Here is a 19,370-nt window from a genome sequence, read left to right as displayed (position 1 = left end):
AATATGCACAATTAGGCTCACATCATGGATGCACGTTGTTTGTCCGTGTTTGAAATAAATGAATGTATGGGTAGAATTTGTTTGTTTTTGTTGTGCATCACAGAATTTGTACGCGTTTGTGTGTGCGTTTAAGTGTTATTGAATTTGCACATAAGAGGAAAGGGGAATTTCATTTTTTTTTTAATTTTTTAAAGAAAAGAAAGTGTTAATCAAAAATAATATTAGGAGTCAGTGCTAATTCGTCTGCTGTATATTGTTTTTTGTAAAAAAGGTCACTAATATTTATTGTGTGGAGTGTGCGTAGAAGTGCAAAAGCGTGTTCATGTTGGTGTACCATGTAAGAATTCAGATAACCAAGAACGTTTTCTAGGTGGGGAAAAAAAATATCTAAACCAAAATACAACAAGGTGTTCGGCGCTGTGTGCGTGTATTTGTTTTGGTTTGTGCGTAGACAAGAATGGGAGCGGTACAAATAGGTTTTGTTTATTTTTTTAAAAAAGAATCAATTTCAGTGTGTGTATGTGGATGGCTGTTGTTCGGCCGTTTGGTAAGAGAATAAATGTATCTGTATTATTTGTCTATTGTTGTGTGCACCACATTAGTTATAAACGGAGGTGTGGGCGTATATGAGCTACTGTTGGAGCAGAGTAATGGTATGGGGCATTTAATTATTTTTTAACAGAATGTAAGTTTTAATTAAAGTTAGTATCAGACGTCAATTTTAATGAAAAGGATAGTGAGATTATTATGCGTATTTTTTTTTTTTTTTTTTTGGTGTAGTAGCGGTTTGTGCGTGAATGTAATTTATTCGTGTACTAAACTATCTGTATAAATATATAACTTATTTTCCAGGTGTGTGCGGTGCAGTACCCAGTGAAGAAAAGTCTAAAGGACAGGATTATGTTATGGATGTATCTCCTGGTGGTACAAAGCTTTGGTTAACTGAATGTGACGCATACCTGAAACCGTTTGAAGGGCAGATATTCGATACACTTGAAGATGGGATTCAGTTCTATAAGAAATATGCTGCAGTTGCTGGATTTGATGTGGGTCGCAGTTCGGATAAAAAAAACAAGTACAGAAATATTTTTAAAAACATGTTGTGTGTTCCCGGGAAGGGTATAAGGATCCAAAAGGTACAGAAACACCTGCTGTAAAAGGAACAACACAACACAAGTGCCGGCGGACCACTAACAGAGTTGGTTGCCTTGCTAGAATTGTATTCAACTTAGTTAGTGAGGGAAGATATGTAGTAAAGACATTCGAAGAAAGACACACACACTGTTTGTGCAAAGATAATTACAAACCTTCCATGAAAGTGAATAGGAGAATAGACATTGGACATCAGCAATTCATAACAAACTGTGGAAATGCAAGCATTGGGGCAAGCAAGAGTTTTGACATATATGTAGAGATGGTTGGGGGGGGGGGGGGGGGGGGGGGAGGCGAGAATGTGGGAGCTAAACAATAAGATTTCAAGAATTACTGGAGAAAGTTCTTGGCTTACATGAAAGAGAGGGATGTACATATGGCAATAGCGAAATACCTTTAGAAGAAAGCTAATACTAATAGGTATGTAATACTAATAGGTATGTAATGTTAGATATACAATAGTCTAACTATAATAAACCATAGTATACGGGAAACCTAACCTCTATGATAGCGGAAGCGTAGCCGTGTTGATCTCCAGCCATAGTTGATGTTCCTGTTGTGTTGCCTCTTAACGGTAGACCGTTAGCCATGTTTTGCCTCAGACCTGACTCAGAACCCTAGATGGTGTATTGGTATCTACTGAGCGGTCTGAGTACCGTAACTGAATGTGCTAACATCAATCATCCTGTATCCCATCAATCCAGGATTATATTAGGCACAGAGTTTGGTTGACTAGCAACTACTAGTTATTAAGTCCAACCAGACCACTTAATAAGCCTAGTCAACTTGCACCACTTAATTAAGGCCCTAATATATAATATATAATATATAATATATAATATATATTATTAGGGAAAATCTTACATGTAATACTAATACGCACTTGTATATATACAATTTGAGTTTGTGGTGGGGGGTATAATTGTGGGAATATAGTGTGTTAAGCCATAGTAGTATATTGGTAGTGGTCTGTGTGTTGTGGTGTATCAGCGGGTGCTTGGTGCATGTACTAGCACAACCTTCATCAAAGAACAAAACACACGAATCATAGTGATATGTCCTCTATTTAATCAGAGTAGTATCCATTATGGTCACATACATTTTAATTCTCCAACTTAGGTTCTTAATGAACAAACCCTATGTTTATTCTTGGTACCTTAAGGGATGTTTCTCAAAATACATTATGTGCACAACTGAAGGAGAAAACGCATCCAAATTGTACAAAAGAGTACATTGTATGATCTCTAAAACTTTATAAGCATGCCTTAAGTAGAGATCTCTTCATGTTAGCATAATGCTAACTATATTCCATGACTTCTTTATAAGTTAACTTTAAGTACTATCTCTAACAGCTAAGAGCTTGGTGTTGACACGCCTGTCACTCCCACTCATCAAAAATAGCCAAAAGATAGTCAAGTCACAGAAGCATTCCAAAAACTTAAACAATAAACCAAAGGTCTAAGTCCATAAATTTGGAATCTTAATCATACACCATAACTTCTCAAATAACTTCAATGTTCATTTTAAATGAACTGAACATAATGAGTCTTACTTATACGTCCCACAAAATTATTTTGAGCCTTACAAACCAAAATGGCCCAGGATTAATTTTGAAGAAACTAAAGACTCTATTAGTCACTGAAGAATTTATTAAATGACAGTGCGCCACAAGTTAAATGCTTTTGTTCTAATAAATTCCTCAATATTGTTACAACATTTTCATAAATATGTTGCACTACAAAATGTTCAATAATTTGAACTTATGAATTTATATGAACAAATACAAGATTAATACTTGCGGAATATTTTGGACTTATTGTTTGACATACAATCAAATTTAGGATGTATGAAGCCATTTAAATCAATAAACTTTAGTGGAGTATCTTAATGATCTTTGTTTTTTTAAATGATCACTCCCACTGATTAAAATATTCTTCAGCGAAATTAATAAAGTGAACTTAATAATATACATACTCATAATTGATTTATTGACCAACTAACAAATGAAGACATAATTCCCCACCATTAGTTGGACATACTAAATAATCAATTTTGGTTCCAATTAAAGTCCAACTAAATAATGAAGATATAATTCCCCACCATAGTTGGACATACTAAAATAAAAATACACCTTCCAAAACCAAGTTAGAATTTGGCTCAAAAGATACATTTTATTAATGGAATCCAAAAGATGTATGTCAAATCATGTAACTTACTATAGTTAGTCCGAAGAACCGAGCAAGATTCGTGGATTAATTAATAGAAGTGACTAAATTTTGGGAAGTGACTGAAAAACATGTTTTGCCAATGCAAACCATGAACCTCAGAATTATAATTGAGCTAAATTTATAAATTCTAAGAATTGTGATAAAATTATTATCTAATGGGTTGAGGGATTTATTGACATAAAACTTGCCCGTGGGCTAAAGTTTTAATTATTAAATCCAATTAAGAAACTCTTAAGATAATATTTTTCACAATTACTAAAGAGCCAGAAGAATCTAGTGACATAAAACTTGCCTGTGGGCTAAAGTTTTACTCAATTAGATCCAACTGAAAAATATTATTTATGATGAAACTATTATCAAATGAGTTGAAGAATCAAATGTCATAAAACCTGCCTGTAGGCCAAAGTTTTAGTCAATAAGATTCATTGCTATCATTATGATAAAAAACTTAAGAGATCATGTTCCTTTTCTTAATCCCTGTGGGCAAATTAAGAAATATGACCTAAATTTACATCATAAAATTAAACTTCATGATAGAACTGGAAATTATTTACAAATAACCATAAAGTCAATAAATTGATTTATTTCTAGCATCATTGATAAAACTACTAAACTACATTCCGATACATAATTGCCTGTGGGCTAAATTATGACCGTAGTCCAGTATTTCATCCTGATTAATCATACAAATATAACGAAATTTCCTGTGGGCTAAATTTCATCATATTACATACAATTAATTACAAATGATATGTCCAAAAATTTATGTGATCAAAATAAACCGCTTAATATATAATTTTAACAGATTAAGGATGTTGTGGCTACTCCAAAACCAAATTAAAATTATAAGATCACTAGACAATTATCAAATTCTTACCTAAACTTTATGTGATTAAAACTTAATAATCTTAGGTAGCTGAATATGCTGTAGCTATTCCTTAATTAACCAAGATTGAAAACTTAAGAGACTTTAGTAAATTAAAGATGCTTTGCCTATTCTTTACTGAACCGAAATCAAATCACATTGGCAAGGAAAACTTAAAATTTTGACAAACAGATTATACCAGATTGTGATGGGAAAATCTAAATATACTCCAAGAAAAAGCGGCGGTTAGAGACTAAGTCTCACTGAAAACCAATTCCTTAAATAGAGTATCAATTTAAGGAGACTAGTGGCTCAAGATCTCCTTAACTCATGGCCATTAAAACTAGTATGTCTCCCCGATTCATATATGCTTAATGTATAACTGTTTGGGGGTATGAACCTAAAACTGTAGGGTATACACTAGAAAACTGTAGAGTTCACCTATGATTAAAGCTTAAATGATGAACTAAATTAACGGATTAAGTGTGCTTAAATTCAAGCACTACCGCGACTAAAGTTTATGCATAAATCCAACTTAATAAGGAACTAGTATAATTCCATCCTAAATTTATGCATTGCTAAAGGCATAATAAAATTGCATAATTTAAAAAAATAGAATATTATGCGTAGGAAAAATATGCATAAATTAAGCATTAAACTCATATATTCCAAATAAATTGCATAACTTAAAGCAATTTACAATATGAGATTTCAAAGTATAAACTTAATATTCAAACACCAATGAGTCCAAACCAAAAGAGACCCAACATTTTGAATAATAATGTATTGGATATATACTTTGAATTTTTAAACTGTAAGCCCATGTTAAAATGTTTTAATGCATGAAAATCAAATTCATGAGAAATAACTGAATTTACAAATTCAAACAATATCACACCAAAAGGATATGTTATAATTTGTAAATCAAAATCTCACAAACCCTAATTGCATAATTAAACTTAATATTATGCATTTAATATGATCGAATGCATAAAACAATCTAAAGAGTATGAACCAACTAAAGAATATGAATTTAAACCAAATATTCATTCTTTCATACTTAATCAAATATGAGCAATAAGAACTAAAATCATAATTCAAAAAACTGAATGAATTATGGAATTAATGGCAAAAGTCAATTGCCTAGAAAATATGTTTTTCCAAAATTACTAAATTGATTCAAAATCACTCTCCATAACTCAGTTAATAATAATATTATTATTAATGGCAAAATTGCAAACAATCAAAATAGCAATAAATAGCCATAATAATATTATCACATTAAGTAGGAGACTAAATATGGAAAAACAATGGTTAAAATCGCTAACATTTATAACCGTATTTGAATAAAATTTTGAAAACTTAATAAAATTTGAAGTCCGAAAAATATTAATGTCCAGAAAATTATTTTCTGAACTGGAGTATTGTCACATAAATTTATTTGGAAACAGTTCAAGGTACACATCTGAATACCATAAGAATATTAATGTCATCATTAATTAATTAATTATTAATAGCAATAAGTAACATTATAATCACTATTAACACTAATAATAACGACAAACTAAAGTATGGTAATGCACTTTTTAATGTTTCCATTTTTCTAAAAAATAAAATATGTGACTAGTTCAAAATAGCCGTTAAGTGTAACTATAACACTAATTATCAATAATAACCATAAAAGATAATTAATGGCTAACCTTAATGATGCAAACCGCATCTGCCCATTGCGCTAACAACGATGACGATCCACAAGAGAAGAAAAGACTCCAGAATTCTCCCAATCTTCACTGTTGGTGTCAATAAACTCGATGCAGCGTCCAATGGTATGTTAAAGAATTTATTGATAGGACTTAATTACCAACATTAATAGTCATGTAAAATGAAGTGGTAATCATGACAGTGTACCAAATATAGCAGATTACCATTAAATGATAATTATTATGAAAAGTAATAAAATGAGATTAGCACCTAAACTTAATAACAGTAATTAATAATGCTAATTAATAATAATTGCAATAAAGGCAAAACTGTAATTAAGGGATGCAAAATATTAATCTCAATTTTATCACATAATAATTAACCATGACTATTATGATACTTATGGAGACTAAAGTTAAGGTAATAACCAAATTACCATTATATAGATAATATACCAATATTATTATTAAGGCCCTGAAAAACTATTGATAGATTAAAAATGTAATCAACTTAAACAATAGTTCTAGTTCTTAATGGCCAAAATAACAATTAAATCCTTAATGTATCTAAACAGGCCAAAACAATAATTATAGCACTTAATTACTCAAATTAGGCACATAAACCTCAATGACCCAAGTGAATTATAACAAGAATAAAAAATGGTCCAATACTGAAGTAGACCTAAAACTTAATATTATTACCAACGATGAATACCAAAATATATGGTTGTTATTAATAATTAAAACTTAATAAACATGTTATAAGGAGCTATAGTTATTATTAAAATATCAATCAAAATAATGACATCCATACTTTAATGAACCAAGATAGGTCTCAAATCGCTTGTTCAAAATAGGTTCTAAAGTCCCTGAAACACATAAAACAAAATGTGCTCAAAATTAAGGGGAAACCAAACAAGCTGATTTAGTAAGTCATAATATCTAAAATTGACCTAAGGATCCAAAATTGAATGATATTTAATAATGAATTTATGAATTAATAATATGCTATATCCAACCTTAACGCATGCTTTTATAAATGTATAATTATAATAATAAAATAATTATTTAATAAATATACGTAGCATGCTTGGATTTGCATATTAATGTATTATTAACCCATATATCCTAAGTAAATTGCAACACTTGAGGCAATTTAATTTGCACCTTAACATTAAATTAAAATTCAAATAGCAAATTAAAACTTAATATTTGCTCCAAAATTGAATGATAATTTAATAATAGCTGAAAGGTGAATTAATTTGATCAATTAGCTAGATGAAGTCTAAATATGATGATGGAGAAACTGAAGCAAGCCCAATGAGACAAAGCAGGCCCCAGATGTTTTTTTTTTAAATGTTGGATCAGGTCTGCCCCAATGGGTCGGACCCGACCCAAAACTTAATATTCCATCATCATCTTCTTCAATAATTAATCAGCTGATGCAAGCCGCTCTAGCAGCCATGGTGAATCGGCAGTCGCGAGGAGCAGCATCTTGATGTCGCCGGCTTCTCCTCTGTTAGCGATGCTTCCGCCGACCGACAACCTTAACAGTTGCAAGGAGATGGAGTAGCGGCAGCCAGTCGCCGGCGTCACCTGAAGATGAAGAACAAACGGAGACGTCGCCGGAAAAATCCAGCTTCTCCTTCGCTGTCCCTCCTCTATGCAACACCAACAACCGCCGCCTGCAAACCAAAGTCACGGCGGCGTCACCTGAAGGACCAGCGTCGTCGTCTAGCATCGTCTGAAGGAGGAAAGGGAGCCGCGATGCCCACCACCGCAGTCCGCTACCGTCCTTGCTCCCAATTGCGTCGCCGGTAGCGGTTGCCGGAAAAAATAGTAAATCCGGCGAAAAACACAATGAAGGCAGGTGGGATCCTCCACTGGATAACCAAAAATCCGGCAACACAATGAAGGCATAATTAGTAATTAATTCACCCCAAAACATACACGATAAATTACATAATTATATCCGGACTGAATAGATATATTTTTACGTGTATAGTTTAAAGAATTAAAACATATACGAAAACTCAATGTATATGAAAAACCTAATGTTGATTCTAGGCAATACAATCAACCAGGCAGAGATTATAATGGCTCTAATACCAAATGTTAGATATACAATAGTCTAACTATAATAAACCATAGTATACAGGAAACCTAACCTCGTATGATAGCGGAAGCGTAGCCGTGTTGATCTCCAGCCATAGTTGATGTTCCTGTTGTGTTGCCTCTTAACGCTAGACCGTTAGCCATTTTTGCCTCAGACCTGAATCAGAACCCTAGATGGTGTATTGGTATCAACTGAGCGGTCTGAGTACCGTAACTGAATGTGCTAACATCAATCATCCTGTATCCCATCAATCCAGGATTATATTAGGCACAGAGTTTGGTTGACTAGCAACTACTAGTTATTAAGTCCAACCAGACCACTTAATAAGCCTAGTCAACTTGCACCACTTAATTAAGGCCCTAATGTATAATATATAATATATAATATATAATATATATTATTAGGGAAAATCTTACATGTAATACTAGTACGCACTTGTATATATACAATTTGAGTTTGTGGTGGGGGGTATAATTGTGGGAATATAGTGTGTTAAGCCATAGTAGTATATTGGTAGTGGTCTGTGTGTTGTGGTGTGATGGGCATATTTTACACTCATATTTTAGTTACATCTTTATAATATTTTTATATTAATTATTTAATATTATCTAATAATTAGTTCTTTTTATATACATAGTATAATCTATTCTTATACCATATATAATATATATAATATATAATTTATAAGAGTACATACTACGTACTTAAAACTATATATATATATAATATATAATATAATATATATAATATAGAATGCATTATAGTATACATATAATGCGTACTACATTATAATTACTTATATATATATATATATATATATATATATATATATATATATATATATATATATATATATGTATATATTATAAATCTAAACTTTGCAATTGATTTTTTCTTTTTTTGTACAGGCATGCATCATAATAACATGGCTGGAATTGTGGAAGACTCAGGCATAGGGCAAAATAATAGGAAAAATGAGTGGTAGAAAATGATTGGGAAAATATATAAATAGTTAAGGTTTTCTATTGTAAAATGTTCATTCTTCCCCTCTCGAATATTCTTTAAGGTTGTTATCAATGCCCATTCGCGGCTAATTTCTTGTTTGGTTTAGTGAATTGAAGCCCCGGAGTTCATTACGCTGTAAGGTTATTTATTTATTTTTATTATATATTTTTTATGCATTTGAGTATTAAATATTCTTCTAAGTTATTTGAAATAATTGTGTCATTTAATTGCTAGGGAGGCCTACTAGTTATTTATTTGATATAATTATTTGCTATATTAGATAATGTTGTGCTACAAATTACTCTAATATTCAGTAGCAACTGGGTTAATTATTGACGGCTTAGTGATAATTGGACTCGGGTAGAATATTTTCCTAAATTAAATGCAACCACTTGTGCTTGTGTTATTTAGTTTGTCGGTTTTCCTAGTTCCTATTGCTGCTATTAAATTAAATCTATAGCGCTTGTCTTAGGTTATTTAGTAGTTAGGGGTAATTAAACCGCGTGTGCTTTAGTTACCTACAACTAAGGGAAAACGGAAATGAAATAATTTCACGACAAATATTCAACTGCATATTAATTACTTTATAAATCAATGATCAGTGTTAAACTCCGGTGGTGGATCTTTACTGACCAAGGTTTCTTATTATAAGTGTTTTCGATATATTATTTTCACTGTTTATTCGTTCGATTAAATTTCTCGTTTATTTAATTTCTCTTTTATTTAATATTTATTCTCGATATATTCCAAACCCCCCATTATTTCCTTGAGCACAAAAGTTAAACTAGTTACTCCTCGTGGGATCGATCCTTACTCCCGCTACTACGTTTGTAAGGTTTTAATTTGGGAGCCTACGACAGCTCACCAAATTTTGGCACCGTTGCCGGGGAGCTTTTCTAGCTTATTTTGTGTTTATTTAATTATTTATTTGTTCATCTGTTTTTCTCGTTAATTTGTCCCATAAAAATTTAAAAAAAAAAAACATTTTCTTCCGTTACTTTTACATAATTGCTGCTATATATTTTCTTTTTGTTTATGCCTATAACCCGATCTGCTAAGCAAAAAATCTTGCCGTACGATCCAGAAATTGAAAGAACTGTACGCAGGTGAAAGAAACAAGCTTTGAGCAAATTGGAGTTTAGTGATCTGGCTACCGATTCTACCAATTTTGATTTAGAAGAAGAACCCATGGCTCAAAATCGAACTTTAAAAGAGCTTGGAGCTCCAAATTTAGATCAACAGCCTTTATGCATCACCTTTCCCGCTCTGGATGCTAATGTACAATTTGAATTAAAATCTGGGTTAATTCATCTGTTGCCTTCTTTTCATGGACTTGCAGGTGAAGATCCCCACAAACACTTAAAAGAATTCCATGTGGTGTGTTCAAGTATGAAACCCACTGGGGTTACTGAGGAACAAATCAAGTTGAGAGCCTTTCCCTTTTCGTTGAAAGATTCAGCGAAGGATTGGCTATACTATCTACCTTCTGGGAGCATCACCACATGGAATAACTTAAAGACATCATTCCTTGAAAAATAGCTTCAAGGGCGGCCAACATTAGAAAGGAAATCTGTGGTATAAGGCAAAACAATGGAGAGTCATTGTATGAATATTGGGAGCGTTTCAAAAAGTTATGTGCAAGCTGCCCGCACCATCAAATTAGTGATCAATTACTCATTCAGTATTTTTATGAAGGACTTTTTCCTATGGATAGAAGCATGATTGATGCCGAAAGCGGCGGTGCTTTAGTTGACAAGACACCGGACGCTGCCAGAACTCTAATTGCAAACATGGCTGCAAATTCTCAACAGTTTGGCAATAGACTTGTCCAACCGTCTAAGCAAGTGAATGAGGTAAATATTTCTGCCCTTGAACAACAAATTACTGGTTTAACTACTCTTGTTCGTCAATTAGCAGTAGGCAATATGCAAACTGTAAAAGCATGTGGAATTTTCTCGGTAGTTGGGCACCAAACTGATGCCTGCCCAACTCTTCAAGAAGTTGAACAAGTCAACATGGCTGGAGGTTTTCCTGGACAACCTCAAGGTAAGTATGATCCATTTTCTAATAAATATAATCCTGGATGGAGGGATCACCCGAACCTTAGCTATGGGAACTCACAAGGGAACCAGTTTGTTCAGAATCGTTCCAACTTTCAACAGTATAGACAACAAATTCCTTCCAGCCAACAACCAGCCCAAAGCTCTAGCTCAGGTATGAATCTAGAAGATATTGTTAAATCTCTTGCTACTAACACTTTGCAGTTTCAACAAGAAACACAACTATTCCAACAAGAGACAAGAGCTAGTATTCAAGAAACAAAGGTTAGTATTCAAAACTTAGAAAGGCAAGTGGGCCAACTAGCAACTACGGTAAGTCGGTTGGAAGCACAGAGCTCTGGCAAATTACCCTCTCAAACGATCGTTAATCCTAAAGAGAATGTAAGTGCAATTACTGTGGGAAGTATGTCGCTGGAAAAGAATGTTGATTTAGACAAGGAAATAAGTGCAGGTAACATTACCAATAAAGAGAAGTCCCAAGGTAACCTTTCTTCTTTTTCTGATTATGAACCAGTACCCCCTTTTCCTCAAGCTCTTTTGGAACCAATAAGAGGAAACTCAAATAATGATTTATATGAGACATTTCATGAATGTGAGGCTAATAAACCATTTTTAGATTCTATGAAAAAGGTACCTCGCTATGCAAATTTTCTAAAAGAGGTATGCACATTGAAAAAGAAACAAAATAAAGGAGTTGATGAAGTGAAAGTGCACGAGAATGTCTCTATGGCTAGTCAAGGCAATCTTCCTGAAAAGTGCAAAGATCCAGGTATGTTTACTATTCCGTGCATGATAAGTGGTGTGAAACTTGAAAATGCTATGTTAGATTTAGGAGCTTCTATTAATGTTATGCCATATTCTGTGTATGCTTCTTTAAATCTTGGACCCTTGAATAAATCTTGTATAATAATTCAATTGGCTGATGGATCTACTACATATCCTAGGGGTGTGATTGAAGATTTGCTTGTTGAAGTTAATAACTTGGTTTTTCCTGCTGATTTTTATGTGCTTGATATGGAAAATAGTAATAAAATTTCTCATATTTTGTTAGGAAGACCATTCTTAAAAACTGCAAAAACTAAAATCGATATTCATAGTGGTATGCTTACTATGGAGTCTAATGGTAAACTTGTGAATTTTAGTATTTATAATACCATGAAATCTCCTAGTGATGATAATTTTGCAATTTTTGTTGATTCCTTGAAATTTGTTAAATTTAATGAAATTGTTTCTATTGAGAATAAAGAAGAACCAAATAATAAATCATCTTTGAGTCCTAATCTGCATGAAGGGGCTGTTTCTTTGAATACTCATAATCATCGAAGGTACTCAAAAAGACGATGGAAATTTAAAGATATATCATAAGTCGAGCCAACGACGATAAACAAAGGCGCTGCTTGGGAGGCAACCTAAGGTGTGTTTGTTCCATTTTTATTTTATTTTATTTTATTTTATTCCCTATTCTCATTCAATAACCCTTTTTCTGCATGTTTTTATTCAACATTGGGGACACTGTTGATAATAAGTGTGGGGGAGGAGATTTAGTTTTATTATTTGTTTACTTAATTTAGTTTTATTGTTTGTTTTCTTATGTCAAACAAATTTTTATTATTATTTGTTTTCTTATTTCATAATTTTCAAAAAATATTTTATTAATATTTTATGCAAAATAAGTATTATTTTGGAAAAAATTATTTTATTTTTCCTTTATTGGAATTCATAACATGATTGAATAAATAGTTTGGCAAGTTGTGATTAGTTTGTTAGCATCTCTTGTTTGATATGTAGTGGCTATATTAAGTAAGCAATAAACCTGTGAGTGTTTTAAGCCACTGACTGACACTTCGGTCTTATTTTCTTTCTTTTGTGTGATTTCTTCCATAATTTTGTTTCTCTAGAACTTGCCTTGATTCTCTTTTAAAGCTAATTAGACCATGCATGATTCAAGTGTGATTAAAGCCATTATTTGATTTTGAGCCTCACTAGCCAAATAACCGGTTTGTCCTATGATTTATTTCCCTTTGTTAACCACTTTGAGCTTTATGGCCATTCTTTTCTTTATTTTGGACCACATTACAAGCCTTTTATATCTAAAATAATGCCTTCACCCAGTTGAATAACTAGTGGAGCAAATTTTGGATTATTTTTGTAATCTACGTGAGGCTGGGAAGGATAAGTGTGGGGGAGATCACTTACTCTTATTAATATGATTGAGAGTGAGGTGAGTTGTATCTTCGTTGCCAATATGTCGCTGGTCTGGTATGAAAAAAGAAAAGAGGAAGCAGTTCACGATTCAAAAAAAAAAAAAAGCATGAAAAATTGAAAAAAAATGAAATGGAAAAATGAAGAATATACGTTTGAAAAAGAATAATATTGCTGAAAATTTATGAGAAAATGAAAAAGAATCAGCAATTGATTTTGAGTTGAAGTTACTTCTAAATAAATGAAGTAAGGGGAAAGTCTGGTAATACTGAGGAAGCATTCTGTACCTCAATGGGATGTGTTTTTTGATTGGAAATTGAGGGTGTTGGATTACTTGTATTTATTTGTTCCTCTAGTTTGAAGCTTTTGTTTAAGCTAATTTCCTAAAAATTCCCTACCTTAACCCTAGCCCCATTACAACCTGTGAAAAGTCCTTATGATTTGTGTCATGCATGACTCTTGTAGTGGTGATTGAGAAGATATGCAAGCCTATGGTAGATCAATTTTATAGGAATGAACTTGAGTGAAATTTATACCCATCAAACACTTGAGTGATGAGTGATATTCCTGTGAGGGCTTACTTATTTAGTTTTCTCCATTTTCAAACAGGGTGCTAACTTATTAATTGCAGGGTGCTTCAGATTGTTGTTCATGATATGTTATGAGTTTTGGGAATTTCATTTCTATTTACTTCGCAAATAATATTTTTGCTTGGGGACAAGCAAACGTTTTAGTGTGGGGGAATTTGATGGGCATATTTTACACTCATATTTTAGTTACATCTTTATAATATTTTTATATTAATTATTTAATATTATCTAATAATTAGTTCTTTTTATATACATAGTATAATCTATTCTTATACTATATATAATATATATATAATATATAATTTATAAGAGTACATACTACGTACTTAATACTATATATATATATAATATATAATGTAATATATATAATATAGAATGCATTATAGTATACATATAATGCGTACTACATTATAATTACTTATATATGTATATATTATAAATCTAAACTTTGCAATTGATTTTTTCTTTTTTTTGTACAGGCATGCATCATAATAACATGGCTGGAATTGTGGAAGACTCAGGCATAAGGCAAAATAATAGGAAAAATGAGTGGTAGAAAATGATTGGGAAAATATATAAATAGTTAAGGTTTTCTATTGTAAAATGTTCATTCTTCCCCTCTCGAATATTCTTTAAGGTTGTTATCAATGCCCATTCGCGGCTAATTTCTTGTTTGGTTTAGTGAATTGAAGCCCCGGAGTTCATTACGCTGTAAGGTTATTTATTTATTTTTATTATATATTTTTTATGCATTTGAGTATTAAATATTCTTCTAAGTTATTTGAAATAATTGTGTCATTTAATTGCTAGGGAGGCCTACTAGTTATTTATTTGATATAATTATTTGCTATATTAGATAATGTTGTGCTACAAATTACTCTAATATTCAGTAGCAACAGGGTTAATTATTGACGGCTTAGTGATAATTGGACTCGGGTAGAATATTTTCCTAAATTAAATGCAACCGCTTGTGCTTGTGTTATTTAGTTTGTCGGTTTTCCTAGTTCCTATTGCTGCTATTAAATTAAATCTATAGCGCTCGTCTTAGGTTATTTAGTAGTTAGGGGTAATTAAACCGCGTGTGCTTTAGTTACCTACAACTAAGGGAAAACGGAAATGAAATAATTTCACGACAAATATTCAACTGCATATTAATTACTTTATAAATCAATGATCAGTGTTAAACTCCGGTGGTGGATCTTTACTGACCAAGGTTTCTTATTATAAGTGTTTTCGATATATTATTTTCACTGTTTATTCGTTCAATTAAATTTCTCGTTTATTTAATTTCTCTTTTATTTAATATTTATTCTCGATATATTCCAAACCCCCCATTATTTCCTTGAGCACAAAAGTTAAACTAGTTACTCCTCGTGGGATCGATCCTTACTCCCGCTACTACGTTTGTAAGATTTTAATTTGGGAGCCTACGACAGCTCACCATGGTGTATCAGCGGGTGCTTGGATGTAACACCCCCGATTTTCACGACATTTTAAAACATTTAAAGCTTAATAAAGAGATAAGTCTACTCATTAAGATTAGATTAACGCGGAAGCAAAAGACAAAATACAGGGAATGTCATGCCACACCTATACATCTATAGGTGCACAGGCTAAAATAAGCAAACGTATTAAGTCATGTCCATATAACCATGACACACAGGCCCAAAACACTATCTACACAGTCCAAAGGAGCTACACTACAACCAACGGCTAGCGCTCTCGCCATAAGCTACTCAAGACCTGAAAAGCAACATAAAGAAAGGGGACGACGCCCGGTCAGCGAATATTGCTGGTAACCCATCAATACGCGTTAAGTAGCATATATAGATAGTATAAAACAAAACCATTTTCGAAATGAAGTACAGTATATATCAGTTCAAACATCATAGAGAGAAATCGACTGCAAAGACTTTATTTCACTCTCAAAGGAACAAGGGAAATCAACATCCCAAGACAACGACAAGATAAGGACAACAACAATAACTAAATACAACTTGAGGCGTATTCTACTGATCACAAAGTAGAATACCACTTGGCATGCTCATTAACAAAGAATAGACATTCAATCATTGGTAACTACATGCCACAGTGACACTTCATGTCACAAGTTCCAACCTTATGCCCTGTTCCAACCTTATGGCTACCCCCGACCTTATTACAGTTCCAACCATTACCTCCAGAACCCCTGTACTTCAGAGTCCAACCTTATGCCTCCGAGGACCGTCGTCCCCACTCCAACAATCTCCAACATATGGGTACATGAGGTACCATTCATTTCATTCACACTATCTCCAACAAGTGAGCCAATTGCTCAGATTACACCACCAATTTCATTCATGGCCACCACGAGGACCACATCTGTACCTTGGTGATTAAGGTCCCATACCCTTAACCGTGCAATCAAGGTATAGCCAATACACACGTTTTCATCACAGGAATCAATCAATGGATCACAACAAAGATATGAAACCATACTCAACAAGGAAGGATTACAATCCGACACCAACATGGTCAACACAAGTTGCCAACTTCAATAAGAAAGAACAAACCACGCACACTAGCATTTCAACATCAAACAAGCATGCTTATCAAACGTGTAAACCAAACATAGTTCCATAGAACATACAAGACTCATCATAGTCCAACGAATCACAAAGTTGGACACTTAGCACGATTCAAGACACCAAAATCCTACATGGATTCCGAACATACCGTTCTAGACATACAAAACATCAAGAAGACACTCAAAAAGCCCAATAAAACAACATCGGGAGGTCAAAACATCGATCACCGAGTCAAAAGAATCACAGGGAACAAATCCCCGACCGACCACCAAGGTGTACCCCGCGGGTGGGGCCACGGGTGGACCTCCACCCGCGGTTCTGCCCGCGGGTAGCACATCCCACAAGCTGTGTACCCCGCTGGTGGGGCGGCGGGTAGGCCACTGCCCGCCGTTCCGCCCGCGGGTACGCCCTGTACCACAAAAATAATCCCTTCGCGGATTTTCAACAACAAGTCCAAATTCAAGTCCAAAACACCCAAAAATCTCACAAAATACAACAATATGACTTAAACCCAAGAAATAGCCAAGCAATGGCATACAAGAACCCTAATAACAAGCTCTAGATATGCATTACCACAAGACAATGCATCAAAACTCACATTTCATAACAAAAATCACAAGTAGAAGTCAAGAAATCATGATATAGGTAAGAAAATAGATTTTGTAAAGAATGGGTTACCTCTTGTAGCCTAACACTTCACTTTTCACATTCTTAAAGGCTTCTCTTAAAGCTCGCCTTCAACTTCAACTTCATAAACACACCAAAAGACACAAAGATTCCATCTTTAGAAAAAAGACACCTCAAAAGATACTAAAAACACCAAGAGATCAAGGATCTTACCCTCCCCTATGCTCAAGGTTAAGAAAGTTTGAATCTTGGAGACCAACTTGAAAGATTTAAGATACCCAAAATTTGGTTTGAAGAAGAAGCTATCAATTTCTAGAGAGAAGGTGGAGCTTTTGTGTTTAGGATGTTAGTGAATGAAATGAGAGGATGAATGCTAGGTCAGCTTGGGGTACAAACAAAAGGTAAAAAGACTTCTTTTCCCTTACTTAAGTTGGAAGAATAAGGAGGCAAGGGAACAACTCATAAGGCATAGTGTACAACTCTTTGACTTGGATTGACTAGTCAATTTCTAGTCCTCCGACTATTGAATTTTCAGGATTTTGAGAATAAATTACCAAATAAACTAGGATTAATTATCTAATTAATCCTTAAATAGATTTTGGATTTACGGGGTGTCACATTGGTACTGAGTAGCGTGTTGGTGGTTCGGCGGGGTGTTCACCAAGGTGTGCGCATGTGCGTATGTTAGCGTGTGCATACAAGTTGTGGTAGTGCAACAAGATTTAATACTGCTGAGAGAAGATATGTATTGGGGTGCGTGCGTTGGTATGCAAAAGTATGTGTAAGTAATTGTGGATGTGGTGTTTCATTACATGCATATTGGGTAATTATTGTTTGTTGGTAGACACAGGTACAGTCTTGTGTTTGTCCCATTCACAGGCGTAGACAACCACAAGAAATGCGTGACATTTGCTGCGGGACTGATTGATAAAGAAGACATGGAGTCGTACAGTTGGATCCTAAAGAACTTCAAGAATGCAATGGGAAGTACACCACCTTTGATAATAACTTGTCAAGATCCAGCTATGAAGATCGTGATTGCAACAGAGTTCGCGGGGACTCGCCACCGTTACTGTATGTGGCATATAATGACTAAGGTCGGTGAGAAAGTGGGGATTATGTGAGCAAACAGTGAGGAGTTTCGGCATGCATTGAATGCTGTTGTGTGGAACGAGGAATCGACGCCATCAGATTTTGAGAGTGCATGGAATGGAGTTATTGAGAAGTACGGCCAATGCGAAAATCGGTGGTTGAAACGTATGTACGACGAGCGTGCGTCATGGGTGCCCACGTTTTTTGAAGATGTGTTTATGGGGGGCCTATTGCGTACGACTTCACGATCGAAAGCTGAGAACAGAATTTTTCAAAGTAATACTAATAAGCACTTATGCGTTGTGGAATTCTTCAAACGATTTGAAAGTGCTGTTGGAAAACAACAAAACAAACATCTGGAACTTAGCGCGACTTGCAATGGACAGACACCACCTTTAAAGACTCTCATGCGCATAGAGCGAGAAGAAGCATCGGTGTACACATTGACTGTTTTTTACGATGTACAAAAAGAAATATGTGAGGGTTGTTTTGCATGTCGTGTGAGAACTTACAAAGAAGGTGAGGGGGTGAAGACATATATGGTTGAGGATGGGACCAAAGAGCGATACACAATCATAGTTGAAGATGGGAGCAACAACACAAGCTGCACATGCCGATTGTACACAAGGATCGGGCTGCTATGTAGACATGTTTTTGTAGTTCTAAAAGATGAACGGATCGATCACATATTTCCATAGCATATTACTCCAAGATGGACCCGAGAAGCAGTAAAACATCTACAAAACGATACGGGCGGAGAGAGACAAAAAGGTGTGAATACGACCACACATAGCAGCAATGCGGAGGGGAAACTAATAAACTCATTTTACAGATGTTTGGGTCTCGGTAGAGGTAGGGATGAAAAACTGCAATAGATGACTCATGTGATTGAAGAATATGAAGCAACATTGTGCGAGGAAGATGAAGACAGGGCAGCAGAGAACGCGAAACGTGCAGTTATGGAAGCATCTTATGGAGTTCCAGTCCCAGAGATAATCGAAGTGCACCCACCTACACTGGCTAAGACCAAAGGGTTTGGCAAGCGAATGAAATCAGCCAAGGAGGTAGCAATTATAGAGCAAGTTAAACAGAAGCGTACTTGCAAAACTTGTGGATTAGCGGCTGGGCATAATAGCCGAAGCTGTCCACAGAAGTAGTGATGGTAA

General features: G+C 34.2%; 1 protein-coding gene across 1 annotated transcript; it reads left to right on the top strand.

The window, feature by feature from the left end:
• The first annotated feature begins 525 nt into the window (after positions 1-525).
• LOC109166479 (protein FAR1-RELATED SEQUENCE 9-like) lies at positions 526-18,902 on the top strand. The gene is made up of 4 exons (XM_019315431.1): positions 526-547; positions 853-1,075; positions 17,957-18,160; positions 18,245-18,902. Exons 1-4 carry the CDS (start codon positions 526-528, stop codon positions 18,900-18,902), a joined length of 1,107 nt encoding a protein of 368 aa, XP_019170976.1.
• Positions 18,903-19,370: the final 468 nt, after the last annotated feature.

The sequence above is a fragment of the Ipomoea nil genome, unplaced genomic scaffold (assembly GCF_001879475.1).
Source record: "Ipomoea nil cultivar Tokyo-kokei standard unplaced genomic scaffold, Asagao_1.1 scaffold3100, whole genome shotgun sequence".
Lineage (NCBI taxonomy): Eukaryota > Viridiplantae > Streptophyta > Magnoliopsida > Solanales > Convolvulaceae > Ipomoea > Ipomoea nil.
The sequence above is the reverse complement of the archived record's forward strand: the minus strand, read 5'-3'. Positions and strand labels throughout refer to the sequence as shown.